The 20620-nt window shown below is 47.4% G+C and overlaps 1 protein-coding gene across 1 annotated transcript in view; it reads right to left on the bottom strand.

The window, feature by feature from the left end:
- Positions 1076–20620, bottom strand: part of KHDRBS3 (KH RNA binding domain containing, signal transduction associated 3) — a 156918-nt gene continuing 137373 nt past the window's right edge. The window contains 3 exon segments of the mRNA XM_021088871.1: positions 1076–1658; positions 1661–1690; positions 3521–3579. Of these exon segments, the coding sequence (XP_020944530.1) occupies positions 1600–1658; positions 1661–1690; positions 3521–3579 (148 nt within the window). The 3' untranslated portion in view covers positions 1076–1599.

The raw sequence follows: 20620 nt of genomic DNA on the forward strand, positions 1-20620 counted from the left end.
ATGGGCCGTTCTCCGTGCGACTCTAGACAAGCATGAAACCGTCTTCATCCTCCCCGCACATCCACGCAAGGGGAACGAGGGCACCTACCTCTGTCTGCTCCCCGGGCACCACCGGCTCCCGTGACTTTCCCAGGCGGCCGACACGTCCTAACAAAAGAGAAGATGCTTTTACTCCGAGAGCAGGAAGTGCCTCCAGAAACCACATTTAAACATTTTACATAATCTACAATTAAAAACATACCTAAGCCACATGATTAAAGCAAAACTTTATTAAATATTTGTCAGTTTTAAGAAGTGCCCTCAATGACTAACCAAATAATGTATTACACACAACTAGTTATGAGGTTTTACATTTGTTTAATAGGGAATAATTGGCCCCAATTAAACTGACTAAACTAAGGCTTTTTAGATTACTAAAACAAATTAAACTTTTTAAAATGAGAATTTAGGTGATCTTAAAACCTTTCTAAAATGGATAATGAAACTTGCTAAGTTGTAACCTCCCTGGTTTTATTAGTTATATTAAGATAAATTAAGTGAGATTAAAATCTTATTTGATTTATTTACCTTTGAAAATGAAGACCGTTTAAGGGTTACACATCCTCAGCCTTGGCGAGTGCGACCTCAATTAGTCAAGTCAGAATGTCTTTAAAAGCTTTTGCTTAGTGCTTTTCCAGCATGGAGCGAGGTGTTCATTAAGGCACCAAAAGTCTCATAAAAAATCCAAAGTTGCACTAGTGAAAAAACGCTCAACAAGATGAAAACTGTTCACATCGTTTTCAGAAAATCAGTAGTTATTTTAAAACCAGTTTTTAAACAAGATTTGGTTTTGCGTAGTTTTAACGTGCCACTCAAGCAGCTTGATACCATTTGGCCTCTTTAAACAGCATTTAGGTCTACGGTGAGTAGATAATGGTACATTTAATTTTATACCATATTTTAAATAAGTTGTACAATGTTTAGTGTGACCCTTTCTTGACAAGCGTTGTTAATGAATTCTTTCCCTGTTTACGACTATTTATGAAGGCCTTTTTAAATAAGAAAGACATGAAATTGTTAGCTCACACACACAAAATTTCTTTCAAAAGTTTATTTAGTATCAAGCAAGAGGAGACTTTGCTTAACACTACAGAACATTTCAAGACTTGAGTTACAAAAGAATACCACATTATTTGCACTTGAAATTGGCTTCCCTTTTTACGCATGTTGGCAAGAGAAAAAAAAAAAAAACTAGCATACGGCTGAAAGATAAAATAACTAAATTTCTATGGAAACCTTTAAAATGAAAGGTGAGGCTTATGTTAAAAGGATGGATTAACATATTTAGTAAACCTAATTTTTTTTGTTTAACACTAGTTAATCAAAGTTATTTTTTCCTTTTGATGACCTATTTTTTCATATACAGACTAGAAATAACAAAATTTTACATGTCTTTTTTTTCTGCCCAGTTGATGTTTCAACAAAGTAGTTTTAAGTTCCATCCATTCAGATTTTAAGCATTTTGATTTATTTAAAAAGGGATTGTTCATAGAAAAAAATTACTTTGAACAGTACACAGGACTGGTGGAGAGTGGCTATGACAACATCAGACAGTGCAAATCAGTATCTGCCGTAGGGCTGGTCTCTGTAGACGCCCTTCGCTGTCCTCGCCGAGGGGCCTTGTGCCTGGAGTTAGTCCACTCCTCTTGTCCTAGAGTCAGCAAGATGAGTCACAGTTAGATCACTGCATTGGACCCCACCGGCTTCACTTCTCAGAACCTAACGTAGCCCTGACCCAGTGGTAGATGTCACACCGGCGATACATGCGCCCGATGGACTCAACAGCCAAGGGATTCACGTTTACGACATGACAAACACAGTGCAAAATGGGCATCTCGTCGGCAAAACCTACCCACGTGGAGGACTAATAACTTTTGCGCCTGAACTGGCGACAGACTTTTCAGGAACTTCCTTTGCCACCCATGTAACAAAAGCTCACAGACCCAAGCAGCAAATGGCACTGGAGACATTTACGGATGGCCACGGATGGGGAACAAGGGTGACTCCAAGTTCTTCTCAGAGCAAAACCAAGAAAACACATATGAAAACTGGTGTAAGGCAAAGGAGAAAAAACCGGAGCGCAAAATGGGAAGGAACAGCTCGGGGAGGGAGATGCTGCGTTGCTCTCCGAGGTCCTTTCTCTGCGTAAACCCCGAAGGCTGTACTGGGGGGAAAGTCATGCCTCAGCCACACTTCCTAAGTGTGAATAACCCTGGTGACATAACGTCAAATTGCACTCAACCTAATACTGACTCCGTACTCAACGATGGCTCTTATAGCAAAGGACATGCACGCATCCATCCCAGCTCCTGAAATTCAACGCCCGTTCAACCTCAGGACTGCCCGCGAGTGATCCACGGGTCTCTGACAGCAACGAGTTACCCTCCGTGCTGCGACACACAGCAACTGAAAAGCCGTGTGTCCACACAGACTGATTTTAAAAAGCTGTGAAGGAAAAATGCTTAAAATGACCTCTCCTTTGATACCAACAGGCAATCAGCGTCATTCCCTCAAGCTAACTTGCATCAATGTAAGCAGACGGCATTCAGCAAACCAAGGTATTTCTTTTAAGTGTTTGTGACGAATAACAGCAACAGCAACAACAAAGGTGTGGTCATCAGGGCTCCGGGCAGGTGATACAACAAAACGCACTTCAAAGGAACACTGGAAAATGGTTTTTCAGTTATGTTCACAGAAATGTCATAACATCCATTAACCAGAATCCTGATTCGCTTGCACTGGGCATGAAGTAGCACTCAGCAGAGCTTTGCCAAGGCTGGAAGCTTGGATGGAAGCTTCGTGTTCTCTGATCTCTTTGCCTGCGGCAAAGGAGCTCCTTGGTATCATTAAGTTGCTGCCGCCAATTCTTTTAATTAAAACCGTCATCCTTCTGCAGCCTGAGACTCTGGACAAGGACTCTCCAGCATCCCCCACAGCTCCCACAGAATCACGTGGAGCTCAGCTGTCTCCCCGTGAGCCCGAGAGGGCTGTACGTCTCCTTCGGGCTTGGCGCTTCCGTAATCTCTATGGAATGACTCCCACCACGTCTTTAGACGACGTGAGATTGGGGATAAATTACGATAGAGAGATGGGGCGCCAGGGCTGCAGTAGCTGTAGTCTCCATTCTTCAGTTTCTTTACTGTCAAGAAGCAAAGACACTTCAAAGAGACCCGCTCTATCAAGTGTCTACAGTCTGGCAAACTCTTCTGTAAGTGAGAAAATCAGCACATGGCAAAATCAACCCAAACAGAACATCTTGGCCCCGAATCGCAGCGCCTGCCACGTTCTGCAAGTCCTTAGCCCTCTTTAAATATTAAACTTAAACCTTAAAGAGCTGCTGGAAACAGCTAGATAAGCACTGATGGTCTGAGAGCGAGCTGCTGTTTCAAGTCAAAAAGGCCTGTACGAATTTCCCCTCAGCTGAGATCTAGGGCGTCTCTCTGACCTTTCTGTGTCCGGTCCACGCTGGCCATTCACTCACCGTAGGAATCGTACGTGTCGTCGCTCAGCCCGTGTCCGTAGTCATAGTAGTCGGCCCCGCTGCACAGGACAGAACAAAACACAGAAAGAGGAAAACGCGGTTAGGACGAACTGACTTGGCCGAGAGCTTAAATCACCCTCGATGAAGGAGTCTACAAATTAAAGATAATTACTTAAGGGCAGGGCTAAAAACGGAATTCCCACGGAGAAGACGAAGCTCTAAGACAGAAGCTTTAGACATCGGGATTATCAGAGGCCTCTCTCGAGGTCCCCCGACTCTAGTTCACAATAAGTGTGCCCGACACCTTAGCCACAGCAACTGGCTGGTCCACACGGACTGAGTGTGGTGCCCGGGACGCAGAGGGACTCCGTGCTGGAAGAACCTGTGGTGGGAGGTGATGTGTGTGCAGAGGACACAGTCACAGCAGGTGCTCCACGGCCCAGGCTGGGCTCGTGCGAGGGGCTGCGGGGGTGAGCAGGAAGGACGGCCTGGCTTTTGTCCCACCGAGCACAACCCTGCGGGCCAGAAAGCTCGATGCGGGGACCCTGGGCACGTCACTGTACAACACAGTGACGACAAGGGCAGAGATTCGCTGTCTTCCTCCCCCAGCACCGAGGCCAGGGTGACAGGGTGCAGGAAGCCCCAGGGGTCCAGCCTGGGCACGGGGCAGGGGTCTTTCCCAAGCACGGACACAGCCCCGTTCTAGGCACGACCTCCCTGAGATGTGGGGAGGGAGGGAGGCTGTCACCATGGCCACTTGGAGGATAATGCAAAAGAGGGGACACACGCAGCATATCTGAATCAGGCATGATCTTTTACAGGAACAAAGTGGGGGAAAATCTGGATTTTATGCGACCATGTGGACACCACGGTCTTTCTTAGGAGGAGCTTCCTCGCACTCTCAGGCTTTCCCCCTTCCCACTCTGCTTCATTGTACAGGGAAACAACCATCCTGAATGCATTTTCCTGGATAGTCCTGGAAATAAACATTCTCCTTATTCCAGCTCCATGCAATCAAGTGAGAAGTTCTAATCAGCGTGGAAGATGATGCAGCTCAGCTGCGGAACACTGCAGGAGCCACGACACAGAGGACGAAATCCACGCTGTGAGCCTGGCGGTGCCAGCGCCGGTCCCAGTGAAGTCACCACCCCGGCCCGGAGTTAGCAGAGCCACCACACCCATCACAGATAAGGTCACTGTGGATCAGAATGGCCGGGACGCCAGTCTAAACTCACAGGGAACAGAACCGGGGACACTGTGGGTTAAACGCACACAAGGTCTCCTCCCACATTCCAGGTAAATGTCACCAGAGCCTAGAAGTGACGGGTGCTACGTGCCGTGGAGCCTCCAGCACGTGGGATGGGTCTTTGCATCTGCTCGTCCTTCTGCCAGAAACGCTCTTTCCTCTTCTTCCAAGTCAGCGCCCACCCGCCTAAATGCCACTTCCTCAGAGGGGTGGGTGGGCCCCTCATGGCCCTTCCACTGTTCCCCACCCCTTTCCTGGTCCCCAGACGAACCCCTCGCTCTGCAGGAACCAGAGACAGGGGTGAAGCTCTGGATGGGTGAGGAGCAGAGTGGACAGAGGGTGGCAGCAAGGGCCTCCCGGGCAGAGGGTGTGGTGTGTGCCAGGCACAGATGCAGGCATGGGCCAGAAGACGGAGTGTCTCTTCTCTGAGGAGCAGAACTGAGCAGAGTGAATAGCACTGATGAGAGGCCTGGGCCAGAATATTCCTCAGTATGAAATGCTTCCTCCATGTGCAAAATACAGGCCAGACCTTGTTATCCCGGTTTAATTGCGTCCTCACAAGTTAATTAAATACGGCACACACACCCGTTATGGTGATGGCTCCCTGGCCTGGAATTACACATAAGCTCTCCGGACTGTGCCATCAGCCCCACCGGCTCTTTTACACCCGTAAAGGGACAGCCGGGGACAGAGCGGTCCCTCCCACAGCTGACCTATTAGAGCAGGTGGCGGGCTGCATTTTCCCCAAGACGGCACAGGGAGCTACAGGGGTTTTCAAACAGGTGGGAGCTGGCATCCCTAGAGAACCCAGTGCAAAGTGTTGAGGAAAATAGTCAATAGATAATCAATAATCAGAACAGAAAAGTATTTTACTTCAGTCAAACTGAGGATGAGCCCGGAAGCCCGCTTCCCAGATGCCTCTGGGAAACTGCTCTAGAGAAGCAGGGCGTTCAGCAGTTTTCTTGTCAGAACAAAGGACATTAACTAACAAGTCAGGGATTTTTTCAAGGTTTTAAAAAGGAACAGACCAGTAAGCACACAGCACATCAGGATGGCCTCCACGCCTGTATCCGAGGAGGACCTGCACTGGCATTCCAGGAAGAGAGGCGTTTAATCTGCACTATGAGGAGTTCCCGTCGTGGCGCAGTGGTTAACGAATCCGACTAGGAACCGTGAGGTTGCGGGTTCGGTCCCTGCCCTTGCTCAGTGGGTTAACGATCCGGCGTTGCCGTGAGCTGGGGTGTAGGTTGCAGACGCAGCTCGGATCCTGCGTTGCTGTGGCTCTGGCGTAGGCCGGTGGCTGCAGCTCCGATTTGACCCCTAGCCTGGGAACCTCCATATGCCGCGGGAGCAGCCCAAGAAATAGCTAAAAAGACAAAAAAATAAATCTGTACTATTACATTTTTTACGGCTGCAGCCACAGCATATGGAGGTTCCCAGGCTAGGAGTCTAATCAGAGCTATAGCTGCTGGCCTCCAGCACAGCCACAGCCACACAGGATCCCAGCCACATTTGCGACCTACAGCACAGCTCACGGCAACGCTCAGGTCCACTGAGCGAGGCCAGGAATTGAACCCTCATTCTCGGCAATACTAGTCGGGTTCTTAACCTGCTGAGCCACAACGGGAACTCCCAAATCTTTATTTTTTTTAACATGGACATTTTTTACTCTAGTCAATGTACCCTTTTCGTTAATAATTCAAGCAGATGTAGGCTGTGCGTCTGGTAGGCTGCAAACAGGCTATGTTGGTTAACTTGAATTTTATGCTAATTCATGGATAAGCCAGAATAACTTCCTTGTATTTCAACACATGAAATTTTCCTTTATCAAAGGAAGGGAGCGTGGGAGAAATGGCCTGTCACGAGCTGGGCCCCGCTGTCCTGCCAGCTTCTGCACGGGCACACCTCAGGAACCTACGCCATCTCTCTGTGCTTTTACAGGAGGGCGGTCGAGGCTGTGATCAGCAGCAGCAGCCACACTCAAAGCCCAGAACACACTGCTGCTTGAGGCCACCTTAATCAGCGGTTCCTACTTTATTCTCGCCCGCTCTGTCGCTCTTCCAGAATGTTCTACTTGTTTCCCTGGGGGCTTACACGAGCCCCTTCATGCTCAGAAAGAGAAAGCCGAGTCCACGCCAAACCGAATGCCATACGATCATGGCGCATTTTCACTGCCCCTTAGTTCTCTCTCTGGTCTCAAATTCCTTCTCTCCCCTTCTATAGTCCTAAGTTTCCATTCAGGCATTATAGACATTTACGGTGAGAAGACAAGAAGAGGGACTAACTGAAAAAGGAACAGAGAAATGTTTATATTCAAGAAGGAAAAAAATCCTGCAAAAACAAGTGACTACAAAAAAATAATGCCATCCCTACCTCTTAAGATTTACTGACTCTAAACACAAGAAACTGTTGTTAAAGTGGAGTATGTTTCTGATCTTGTGGACAGAAATTCAGAAGCAAAACTTCTGATACAGTGTCATGGTCAAACATGGATCGAGGCCACTGGGTCTAAACCTGGGCTCCCTGGGGCAGCTGCCCGCCCGCTCAGTCTGAGCACACCTCCACCTGCCAAATCCCCCTGCGCCAGACGCCACCCAGAGCCCGGGAGCCCCAGCCTCCATGGCTCATGTACAGCATCTGGGCACAAGGAGTCAACATAACTTCTCATTTTGTCAAAAGTAAACTGGCTCATGCTTCTTAGAAACTCCGCACTAAATCAAGTGAACCTCGGCCTTCCTTCCAAAGGTCAGAAGTTACACCATAATATGGCTCCTGTCACAAATCAAACCCCGATGCTCTTCAACATTTTATCTTTGCTGCAGGGAAAACAACGAGAGTGATCTCGTCATAAAACTGGAAAGAATTTCCTTTACTGAGACGGGTCCCCCCGTCTAACTTGGAACCGTAAGTGACAGGGACTGAGCCCAATAAACAGGAGTCGAACAATTGCTTTCTGACCAAACTAAGTCCCTTTATGAAATGAAGTGAGCAGCGCTGGCAGCAGTGTAGACTGGAAATCTCTCTGTGGAGTGCTCTAACACAGTTCCGCATAAAAAGTCAGTGCTGAGGCCTGCTTTCCAATGAGCGGGAGGCTAAAAGGTCGCATCATGTGGCCGGGCAATGGTCTGGTGATAAGACAATCTTTGTTTTGACAAGTGAAAACTTTAAACTGACGTTTGCTATCATTTCCCCCCGTTTCTGGTTATTTATTTCACGACTGTCATCAAGCCAAGAGGCTGGGAGCAGCTGAGTCCCATTCTCATACCTGTCAGTTCCATCTGAATTGCTTTTGCAACATTTCATTTCGTGCGCCTCAAATGTCTATTAACCAAAGACGTGTCCTATTTCCCAAGGATAAACTAAAACCTAACATATGGCAAAGGGGAAAAAACTAAAAAATGTCCTCACTTATGGATACAGAGTATAACATTAACATTGCGCAAGAAAATACATCAGGCTGACTACGTCTCAATTCCATCAAAGGGGGCCGGGGCAGCCCCTCCCTCAAGAGGTCAAGAGGGGGCTCCTGCCGCTGGCCCCGAGGCCGTGTCTCCTGGCCTGCTATCTGTCCTCCAGACTCTGCTCCATGTTGGGTCGGAGGAAGACCAAACTTTCGACAGAATTCCTGGCTTTCCTGGAGGCTTCTGATTCCGTCAACCAGCCTCAAGCACTGGGCGCAGACCCAGCGGCCGAGCAGCATGCGGCAGCCCCGGGTCCATGTTCACACCTCCTGGCCGTCTACCCTCCACCGACAGGAGGCCAAGAAAGAGCAGGACCAAACTCTGAGTTCCCAGATCACCCTGAATGCACAAATGGGACTAAGAAGGAACTCTGTCTGGCATCTCTTCAGCCTCTTCAAGCCTCTCCACGCAACGTCTACTTTCAAGTCACTGGGGCTAATCTCGTTAGGTCTTTGCTTGTATTTGTGCAGCTCGGGGGACTCTAGACCACTAGTTTACTCTTTTATCTCTAGTACCTGTAACGTTCTGCCCACTCCCTATCTGTCCTCGCCTCCGACCCAAGTCTTTAACTGTGCTCCCTGGAGCTCCTGGGCCATCGCTGGCAAAGGCCCTCACACCCGCAACCTCCTCTGCAGACATTCTCTTACGTTCTTCCTCACTGGAGACTTGAGACAACGCCTGCCTGGCAGCCCTCTCCTCCTCCTCAATCCCGCAGCCCCCATCCCACGGGGACCGCCACCTCCAGCCCATCACGCGGCGCACACCAGCTTTGCCTGTCCCAGCAGTATCACTGCCCCACGTGCTTTCCCTACACAGGCAGATAATCCTCAACAAGCTGCTCTCGCAATTCCCTGGCCGACTCTTGTCCTCAGATCCCGCCTCTGGTCTCCTTTCACCATCAACCGCCAGGTCACATCCTAGGATCTTGTCGTCACAGCCATCTCCCCCCACCCTGGTTCAATTTTCTATACTCCACTCTGACTACGAGTTCCTGTCTCCCGAGTCTCGCTCCCTCTCTCTAGGATTCTGCTTTCACTGCTCTTAAACGCTTCATCCCTTGTCAAATTCAGTGGTCCGCTGTCAGGCACGTCATGTGGCCGGTCAGCAGCTGTGGCAGACCTGACCCCGAGGCTCTCCCTGATAACCTTTCTTTACGCCGTTTCCAGGACCCCACTTCCCGGTTTCCTGCCCGCACCACTGGCCGCTCACTGTCAGTCACTCTGCCAGGACCTCCTCACGCTCAGACCTTGGCTTTAGATACAATGTAACTAGCAAAACCTCCCCAAAGGATAGCTCCGGTCCAAGCATCTCTCCCAAAGTTTACATTCATGTGCTAACTGCCCACTTAACCTCTCCAATTCGGTGTCTAACAGACAGCTCAGACTCGACAAGGTCAAAAGGACACTGAACCGCTAATCTTTTCCCTGCATCTGCTCCACCCAAGCTTTCTGGTAGCTTGGCTGACAGCAGATTTGTCCGCTTTGCTCAGCTCAACAAGGGTGAAGTCATTCTTTTCACTGGCTGTTCTGTTTGCCTGAAATGCTTCCACCTTCAAATACCTGCATGGCTGACCTCCCCCTTCTCAAGCCTTTCCTCAAACGACGCCACCTCGATGGTCAACTCAGATTAAACCCGTGCTTCCCTCCCTGGCTCCCCTGGCTCCCCTACTCTGCTCTCCTTTTTCTATAGCATTTGCCACCTGCCACCACACTACATACTTAGACTTACGGCCCATGTTCTCTTAGCGGTACAGGAACACGAGCCCTGTAAGAGAGGGTCTTGGGTCTGTTTCATTCCATGACACCCCTCGAGCTCCTCAGAACAAGGCCAGGTCTGCAGCAGGGACTCAGTGCTGAGGCAGTTTGGGACCGAGTAGGTGTTATTAGAGGGTGAAGGTGAACAAGAGGCTGCTCCCACCCCGACTCTAAAGGACTCACAGACACTTAATGTTTTTTGAATGTTGACCAGACCTGACAGTCATTTTCTTCTCCCCCTAGGGGAAGGGTAGTCAGTCCCCTCAGAAGCTGAATTACTAAGTTCTATGCTATTTGAATTGAAAATAAAAGGGGTGATTTTTCCCCTGGTCATTTTGGCCTGTTCCATTTAAAAAAAAAATCTTATCTGTAATTAAGATAAAATTAATATTTTAGAAAACATTTACTAAATGCTTATTATATCATAGGAAAAACTGAAGGACTGAACACACATAACTCAGAGTATGAAAAGTTTAGTGATGTGGTTTTGGAATCCATACTGCAACTAACCTTTAAGAAACTATCACCTGCCAAAAAAGAATATCCACAATTATGTGAAAGGCTATCGACATGCTCTCCCCTTTTCCAGCTACATCTCTGTCAGTCCAACCACTTCAACCCAAACAACCTGTCACATCAGAACGAAGGCGGAAGCAGATATAAGCATCCGGGTGGCCTCTATTAAGCCAGACATCAGAGAGATTTGCAAAAATACAAAACAATGCCCCAGTTCTTGCTAGTAACTTTCTGTCTTAAAAGATAATCTATTTTTAGAGAAAAATCACTATTTATGTTAACATACAAGGGTTGACCATGGCTATATTTTTAAACAGCTATTTTGGTTTTGAAGGGGGTGAGTATGAGCGCCCCGCGGCCCTCGCTCATTTTTGAGAACGTGAATGAAGCATGAAGGGTGCTGGAGGCAGCACGTCTGAGGAGGGCAGAGCTGGAATCACATACCTGCCTGAAGGAGGAGCCTCGCATCCAGACAGCTGTCCCCTCGTCCCTGTGGTGAGGACAGGAGGTGCTCCCCAAAGAGCTGGCCCAGCGTCACAGCTGCAGGCCTTAGACCCCACGTGACACCCGGATTAAAACCCCCTATCTTCCAGGGCAGAGGCAAAAAGGCAGGGAAAACGCAGACTTGGCGTAGGCAGGCAGACCCCCCCAAAGCTGCGAGGAAGTGATTCAGCAGGAGGACAGCCTCCCTCCCTCAACAACACGTGTTGTTCTCTGGCCCCTAGAAAACAAGCATGCACTTGAGCTTATAAATAACAAATTTTCTTTAGGAATTAAAAATTATATATTTGCCAATACTTGGAGTATGTAAGATTTCAATTTATGGGGGCAGATAAAATGTATAGTTTAATCGAGAGAATCTCTCGCTGGAGAAAGGTTCACTAATGCTATCAGTTCATAAAAATAGAAGGTCAAGGTCGGATCAGAGTTGATACTGTTAACCTGACGGTGAGACATTCCACTGCTTAGAAGAGCCACCCTGAGGCCAGCAGGGGGGGAGAAAAATAACTTGGTTATGTTTCTAGGCTTGGCAATAAGATTTAGTAAAAGGAGTAAGTGGAAAATTGGACTTAAAACAATTTGGGGAATTATTCCTGTTCCCTATTCAAATTATTAAGAGTCAAGCTTTGAGTTTACAATGGAATCATATTTAAGAAATGGGCCAATATTGGAGTTCCGTCGTGGCGCAGCGGAAATGAATCCAACTGGGAACCACAAGGACACAGGTTCAATCCGTGGCCTCGCTCAGTGGGTTAAGGATCTGGCGTTGCCATGAGCTGTGGTGTAGGTCGCAGATGCAGCTCAGATCTGGCATTACTCTGGCTGTGGTGTAGGCCAGCAGCCACAGCTCTGATTCGACCCCTAGCCTGGGAACCTCCATATGCCACAGGTGCGGCCCCAGAAAAGACAAAAAGACATTAAAAAAAAAAAAAAAAAAAAGGGTCAATACCAAGTAAATACATCATAAAAATATTTTAAAATTTGTAACTGAAAATTTGTCTCCCACTTTTTTTCAGGGACACAACAGGTTTTTAAAAGGATAGATGAGAAAACATCTTTTTCTTCCTTACTAATAAATTAGTAATTAAAAATAATCAATGAAACTAACAGTTACATTATTTTATAAAACTGAGGATATTAAAACCTGAAGTTTCCTATGACGTTAATAACAGTTTCTATTTCTATAAATTCTACAAGCAAAATACATTCCCAACTTAGTAAGTCTTGCCTTTGTTCTAAAAGAAATGACTGTCCACTTTACTCTTCGCCTGTGAACGGAGGCCGGCACCTGCTGCGAGAGTGCACTGCCCAGCCCAGTGCAGGGAGGGAACAGACACCTGGCTAGTCTTGGCTCTGCCGCCTACAATGGTCACGGCCATTTACCTGAACCAAACACTCGGGATGGCAAGTGTTTTGTGCTTTCATTCATTCACTCGCTCATGGATTCAACCTATTTCAAAATATTTAAGATACAAAACAAATTCACTACTTTGTAAAGCTCATATTACAATGGGAGAGACAGACAAGAAACTAGTTCTACACAAGCACATGGTGGGAAGATTGCTGAGAAGCAGAACAGCCAAGAGACTGGAGAACGGAATCAAGCTGTAACCTCTGACCCCGTCCAATGAGGCTTTGCGTGAGCCGAGTCGGAGGAACTGGAGGTGGGCGGACGCCACCTGAGGGACACACAGTACCCGAGGCCAAGGGACCACCACGGGCAAGGGTCCTCCAGGGGCACATGCTTGGCCCAGGTGGGGACCAGAGAGGCAGTGCAGCTGGAGCAGAGGGGACCCGGGAAGGCACAAGTGGCTCACGCGGGCCACCGAATGGCTTTAGTTCTTGTTTTTATCCTGAGTAAGATGGGAAGTCACTGGACATTCCCACGGCTCCTGGGAGGAAGTGTTGCTGTTTCTGGAGACAGGAGGTGTGAGGCCGAAAGAGCCCCTGGGCACGGAGCCAGCAGAACGTGGCCTGGGACGCACGAGTCTGGGAGGGGCCCTCTTCCACCTCCCAGGGGAGTCAGTCAGGAGGCGGCTGGAGAGACAGGTCGGGACTGCAGTCATCAACGGAAAAAGGCGCTCAAGGCCACAGGGCAGGATGGGGTCGCTCAGGGACTACGGGGAGGGGGGGGAAGGGGAGGGAGCCCAGACTCTCGATCAAGGCTCCCTTTGGTGCTGAGTCTGTTCTTCCGTTTGGAGGTGGTATGATCAGGGCAGGCGGCTTAATCTTTCTCAGTTCCAATTTCTACGACGGTCTGAAACATAGACAGTGCTCAGTCAAAATACGAACAAGAGTGAATGGATGAAGCGTGTGGCTGGCAGCAGCCACTCAGGGCGTGAGGACTGTAGCTGTGTCTTCTTCGACTGGGGTGACAACCAATGACCCACAATTACATGAGTCTGTTCACGCACACACAAACCCCTTCCCTGGCCTGAGCCTCCTAGTACAGAGTAAGTGCTGGTGTCCACTCCCAGCCTATTGCAGTAATTAGGTTTGCAAAGCCTCACTTCGGATGTAACAATTACGCGGCCAAATAAAAAGACTTACAATGCTAACAGAGGTGGGTCAGAGAAGCAGGGACCACCAGAGACCTGGCACTTAGAGCTGAGTCTCCGCCCTCCGCGGCGAACACTTCTCAACCCGGCCTCACGACAAAGTACAAGAACTTACTGGCACCTGGCTGATCAAAGGGAAGCAATCGACCCGGAGGAGTCACGTGGCCCGTCCTCTGGGCTGCAGGCTAAACCATCCTGATCACCTGAGAGGACTGATTTCCTCTCCACCTTCAAAGACCTCCAGAAATGCAGTCTGCATAACCTGTCACACTACTGCTCCTGAAGAGGCCTGCCAGAAAGTTCCGTGTCCAATCTTAGCCTCCCACGAGACACTCAGAATCCCTTTTCTCTTATTCTGGTCTCCACAGAGCTGGAGAGCACCACACCCTGGAACAGACAACTCAGGAGGACAGGCTCCGTGAGCAGCGAGGGAGCATGGGCCCGGCGGCTGGTGGCAAAGTGAAAGGACCTATGTCAGCTGCTAGGACCTGGTGCTCAGTGCTGGGCAGAGACACAGGCAAGCAAGACTCCACACTGACACGCCTTGTCGCACGCCTACCAGGAGCCGGGTACTGTGCTAGGTACGCCGCACAAACGCTCTCCTACTTAAACTCAATTCCGGTATTATCTCTATTTTATACATTTCGGTTAAAAACAGCATCTTCCCACCATTTAAGAAGAGAGAAACTTGCATTTCTTACACTTTGTTGAGAAAGATGCCCTTAGTAGGAACGGGTAAGTTTCAGATACCTTGTGCTTTCAACACCTGTTCAGCAAGTATTTCTGGAGCACTCAGCATGTGCTGGGCACTGGGGCCGCAGCCGTGAAGAGGATCTGGACTTTGTGATAAAAAGCGCTTGGTCTAGTGCACACGTCGGACAGGCGTAAATAGGCCAGTGGAGCGCTGTGATCCCGAGGGGCCCGGAGCTCTGGGGTGGAATGTCTGAGCCAGTTTGGGGTGCCTAGGCGTGCTTCCTGGAAGAAGAAGGCCTAAACTGACACCTAAGAGAAGAGCCAGACAGAAGGAAGAAAAAAAGCATTCCAAGCAGCGTAAGGCCCAGCTTGCCCTGGGGACAAAAGCAGTGACCCAGAAAGATGGCACTTTCTCTGAGTCACATGGCGACAGTGTGGGAGTCAGGATGCAAGTCTGGTTCTTCTCACTCCCAGGTGCGCTGCTCTGCTGTCCAATTGCTACAGTCTCAGAGTAGCAGGAAATGTGTTTGGGTGATATTCTGAAAAGCCACACAATGTAGGGGGGACAGAAGGGGTGATGATATAAGACCCCAGAGTCAAAAAAAAAAAAAAAAAAAAAGCCAGAGAACCTCTGGGTGCAGGAAACACTCCCTTGATTAGGTGGGCATATACTCTGGAACCATTCACCTACAGGCTTCAGACAGGTGGGTTTATGCGTTTCGCTGTAGGGATACAGTATGTCTCAGAAAAAGGGAAACAAACCTAAAAGGAAAAAGCCAACTTGTTCAAGGGGAAGGGCCCACAGGTATTAGTTGTCTATCCCGTAGGCACCTTCCCTTTGTTTTTTTATCAGAAGACTCCTTGGGGGAGCGCTAGTGATGATGTATTAATGCAAAGACCTCAGCCCCTTCTGCAGACGAGGCCACCGGTGAGAGCGCAAACTCAGGCAGTGGTACCTAACACAGGGCAGCCCCAGGAGCCAAGGCTCTGTCCTCCTGCCGGAGCCCCAGCTTGGCGGCTGGAGCAGTAACAGCCCCCATGAGACTGAGTTGCGCCGACGGACACCGGCAAGTGCCACCAGAGGATGGTGACGATGGTGGCCTGGGCCCTTAGTAAATATAAAGAGACGCCACTTCAGTCCCTAGCTGCTTACATTCTTACCGGGAGGGAACAAGCCTCTCATACATTTGAATTTATGGTTAATTCAAAGACCACCCCAGCCCTTTAGTCTTTTGAGACAGTGTAAGCATTCTGAAACGAGGGGACTGAGTGTCTATTTTTCTGGCGCTGGGATATCCAATTACGCTGACTTTCACAGTGTTAGGTGCCACTGCCTGAGTTTGCGCTCTCTCACTGGTGGCCTCTGCTATGCTATTCCCTTCTATCAAAAGTTGCTTAAAAGACGGCAGATGGCTCTATATAATAAAAAACTATGCATTTTGATTATATTCCAAGACAAATAAAAGGGTAAAAGGAAAGAGTTCTGTTTACAGGTGTCTTTTCAGTTCACTCTGGGCCCTTCCCTCCTCCCGCACCTGAGTCCCTCCCGAAAAGAATGCCCGCTTGGGTCGGGGTCTCAGGGCAACACGGTCTGACGCTGGTGCCGGGCGTGCTGTCTCTGCGACGCTGCCAGTGCTTTACATGCTCATCTTCACTTTTCAGCAGCTTTCTCTTAGTACTACAATCATTTTGGAAGATAGTATAGAGTTAGTGCTTAAAAACCAGGCTCCAGAGTCAAACACCAGAATCTTGGCTCCAGCATTTACTTTGCGCGTAAGCTTGGGCAACACTAATTGTCTTGTCTGTAAGAGAGTTTTTAAAAACATCTTGCACAAGATTGTTGTGAGGTTTAAATAAGATAATGTGTTACATACATCCATATATTAAGCTCATTTTCAAGGACAGCTGTTATTACTATTATTAAAGCTGAGGTTTGAAATGAGTAGTGTTTTCCCTGGAGTGCTTATGTGGATGCTATACCATCTACTTCTGTTCATCGGAGAGAGTGAGGAACCACCGTTAGCGATATGAGTCTAACACCACCACCACCACCAACTAATAGTTTCTTTCTACGTGCGCAGTTCCCTGCAATTTTCAGTAAGCTCAGTGCTATTTTGCCATTTACTATATTAATTACACACAAGGTTTCAATGCATTCAGTGCTGGCTGGCTCCAGGTCACACAAGCAATGACAGAGCTGGGATTCAAGGCTAGACCTGTCTTTGACTCAAGCTTCAATATTTCTAATGTAGCTATTAATCTCAACAATGAATGAATTTCTCCGAAACACCAACATTTACAACAAAGATTTCTTACAAAAAACACAAGGGAACAGAGCTATTGTTTTATAATATTTCTTTCTGGCAAAAGACAAAAAAAATGAATTAACATAAATCATCACGACCTCCCAGGTATCTTAATGAGAAGTCTTTGCAGAAAGCATCAAAACTACAAATTCGAACATGACAGGACTGTCACCACAGACTGCAGGGCAGGTCTTGAGAGGGGGAAGAGGGTCTGGGTGAGGTGCTGTGAGAAGGAGCCTGGGAAGGCTGCTGAGCATTAACTCCTAAAGAACGAATCATGTACCTCCAAGTTTAAAGAACACAAAGCGATTCTGGGACGGAGGACGAATGACGGCTGGGCTCCGTCGCCTGTCTACCGGCACTTCTCTGAGTGCCGCCTCCGACCACACGGAGGGCCAAGGCCTCGGGGCTTTCAACACGGGATTCTCTGGCTCCTTCGGCAGCATTCGAGATAGCCCGTCAAACTGGGGCTTGGGACCGGCATGTGCACAGTGAGGTATGTGAGTGGACGGTCAGTGGGACCCGCTGGACAGTGCAGGGAACTCGATATTCCGTGATAACCTTCGTGGGAAAGGAATCGGAAAGAGAATAGATGTGTGTTTGTGCACAACCGGACCCCTCTGTGGTACAGCAGAAATTAACACTATAAATCAACTAAAGCTCAATGAAATGTTTAAACAGGAAAAAAAAAAAAAAGAGCCCAACAACATTTTATGAGCAGTTTACAGTATTTCATGGGCTAACTTGTTAACAAGCTTTGTTTGGGGATCTTGAATTTGCTATCCTGAGGGGCCCTTTCTGGGAGACTTCACATACGTTAGTTTTCAAAGCCATTGTCTACTCCTAAGAAAATGTGACTGTGATCTCTACACAATTTAGGGAGCATAGAAGGAATTCCTCCGGCTTTTTACAGGACGGTCAGCACCCCTGCGACACCCTTTCTGGAGACTCTGTTAGCACCTTCACTTGCATCGACCTGCCTATCAAATGATTCCGTCTCGCTCTTCAAATAAGTACAATTAAAGTAATTTAAAGCACACCACCCAGAGTTAACTACAGTCAAATTCAAATTCAGCACTGTGACATTCAGACAGGAATGCCTACTTTGTTTTAAAATTACTGATGCGAAGTAAAATTCTACCTCTCCATATTTATTCAATAAATATTGATTGAGCATTTTCCATGTTTCAAGCACCGTGCTAGGAACCGGGGTTGTGGCAGTAAAGAAATTTAAAGAAGACAGACATCAATCTGAGAATTATTTCGATATAAAACTGCAGTTATGAAGGGAAATTGCTTGGTGTTATGAAAGCATATAATTATAATACATGTGGGGAAAAAAAACTCATCCCAGCGGCAACATGAAGAAATAAATGATAGGAAACAGCTTGCAAGGGGAGGCTGGACCAGCACAGTGCGCGTGGGTATGGAGAGGGCCGTGCTCGCTCAGATCCAGAGGAGTGGCTTGTAAACGCCACCTGAGGTTGGTACTCCGGTGTCCCCGCCGCCCACCCCGCCAGGCAATGGAGGCCGAGGCCTGCCCTAAGGGACCAGAGTCATCAGCACACACCAAGTCAGCTCCCTGAGAGGCCTATCCCATGGTGGGCATCCCCGTTTCTTCCGCCTCTTGGGCCTGCAAAACCTGTCATCTGCCTAAACCGTAAGGCACTCAGACCGAGTGCTTTGGAGGAAGTATGTTTTAAAAGTTTTCTTACTGTTTCTCTGTTATTGCAGCTACCTTGTCTTTGCTCATTTGCATCGCTGAGTGGCATTCATTCCCTTGAATGCATACATCACAGTTGCTCCCTCTGCAAAGGGCTTCAGGGCTGTTTCCAGCTCCTGGAGGTTAGAGATGAAGCTACTCTCAACACTGTTACATAAAGCTTTTTCCAGACACGGTCTCATGTCTCTGGGTAAAGTCATGAGGAGTGGAATTACTGGTTTACAGAGTAGACGTATGGTTCACTTTTCAGAGAAACTGCCGGATTTCCCAAGGTGTGGCCTTTTAGGTGTCTATGACAGTTCTAGCTGCCCCGTAACTATGTGTCAACAATTTTGTTTCCGCCGTGTTAGCTGGACTGCAGGCGTCCTGCTGAGGTTTCAACCTGCACTTTCACTTCCTCGATGACCAGTTAATTTTGAGCACTTCTGCTCATTTTCCCAGGCATTTGAATATATACTTTTAGGTTTTCCTTACTGAGTTGTAGTTTACATAGTTTAGATGAAAGTCCTTTGTCAGACAGATATGTGTGCTGCCGGTAAACACGTCTTCCCTGGCTGTGGCTTCTCGATGCATTTTTTCATGATGTCCTCTGAGTATGAGATATTTTCATGTTTGATGAGGTCAAATTTGCAAATGGTTTTCTTCTACGATTTGCGTCTTTTTCCACACGTTCTTCTAGGAGTTTTACAAATCTAACTTTTAAGCTGAAGTTACGAACCACCTCAAATTAACATCTGTAAATGGCCTGAGGGTTGCGTGTGTGTGTTGGGGGAATCAAAGGCTATCCCCACCTACACGCAGAGCTAATCACTACCGCGCTACGTACAGGAGAGACAATTCTTCACCCACTGAACTGCGCTGGTGCCTCTGAAAGCAAATGAGCGCGAGTCCGTCTCTGGATGTTCGCTGATCTGGCCTCTCCTTTCACAGTACTGCACTGTCTTGATTGCTGTGGTTTTATACATCTGCAAGTCAGCCGAGAATTCCCAGTTTGTTCTTCATTATCAAGATTTATTTTGTCTATTCTAAGTCCTTTGAATTTCCATGTATTTTAGAATTACCTTGACATTTTGCACCAAAAAAGAGAGACAGAAAGAGAGAGACAGAGACAGAGAAGGCTGCATGGGTCCTGATTGGAGTTACATGAGTTTACAGACAATTTCAGGGAGAACTGATATCTCTACGAATACTGGGTCTTTCAATTAAAAAATACGGGGTATCTCCATTTAGCTTGGTCCTCACTACTTCCTATAAGCAGTGTTTAAGGAATAGTTGTCAGGACAGAGATCTTGAACATTTTTGTTAAAATTACCCTTAAGAATTCTCATATACCACTGGTGGGAACTTAAAATGGTAGAAGCACTCTGAAAAACAGGTTGGCAGTTTCTTAAAAAGTTAAACATACAATTAACTATTTGACTCAGCGATTCCACTCCTAAATATCTATCTAAAGGAAAAGAAGACACAAGTCCACACAAAGATTTGCATATAAATGTTCACAGCAGCATAATTCCTAATAGCTAAGAAGTGAAAGCAACTCCTGGTGTCCATCACCTGGTCCATATATAAACAGAACGTGGATCCGTAAATGGAAAACGACCGAGCAATAAAAAGGAATGAAATTCTGATAAAAGCTATAATGTGGCTGAACCTCAAATACATAATGCTAAATGAGAAATACCTGTAAAAGATGGCATATTTTTATGTCTCCTTCCTTTGGCTGCTCTCAGTATTTTCCCTTTGTTTTACAGCAATTTGTACGTTAGGCGGTGGTACGCTTTTGCTCATCTCTCTCCCGCTTTGGGTCCTCTGCACTTTGTGGATCTGTGAGACGGTGTTTTGGGGTTAGTTTTGGAAATGCCCAAGTACTTCTTCTATCCCACCATCTCTCTCTTCTGCAGCTCCAACAACAGCCTAGACTGTTTTACGCCAGCCTGCAGATCTCACACGCCGTGTTCCTTTTACTCTTTTTTTTTTTTCTCTTTGTTTGCATGTTTGGATACTTTTCATTAATTTGTCTTCAAGTTCTCCTATTTTTCCTCTGCAGAGTACGATGTGTTAGTAAGTCCACTGAATCATTCATCTCTGATATTATAATATTTTATTTCTAGCATTTCCATTGGCCTCTTTCTTTGGAGTTTCCATCTGCTGGATTCTGACTTGTTCACTCATGCTGTCCGCCCTTTCACACACTATCCTTTAGCACAGTGAACATATCAATTTTATTTTTTTATTTTTATTTTTTTGTCTTTTTGCCTTTTCTAGGGCCGTTCCCGCGGCATATGGAGGCTCCCAGGCTAGGGGTCTAATTGGAGCTGTAGCTGCCAGTCTATACCAGAGCC

Source organism: Sus scrofa, chromosome 4 (assembly GCF_000003025.6).
Source record: "Sus scrofa isolate TJ Tabasco breed Duroc chromosome 4, Sscrofa11.1, whole genome shotgun sequence".
NCBI lineage: Eukaryota > Metazoa > Chordata > Mammalia > Artiodactyla > Suidae > Sus > Sus scrofa.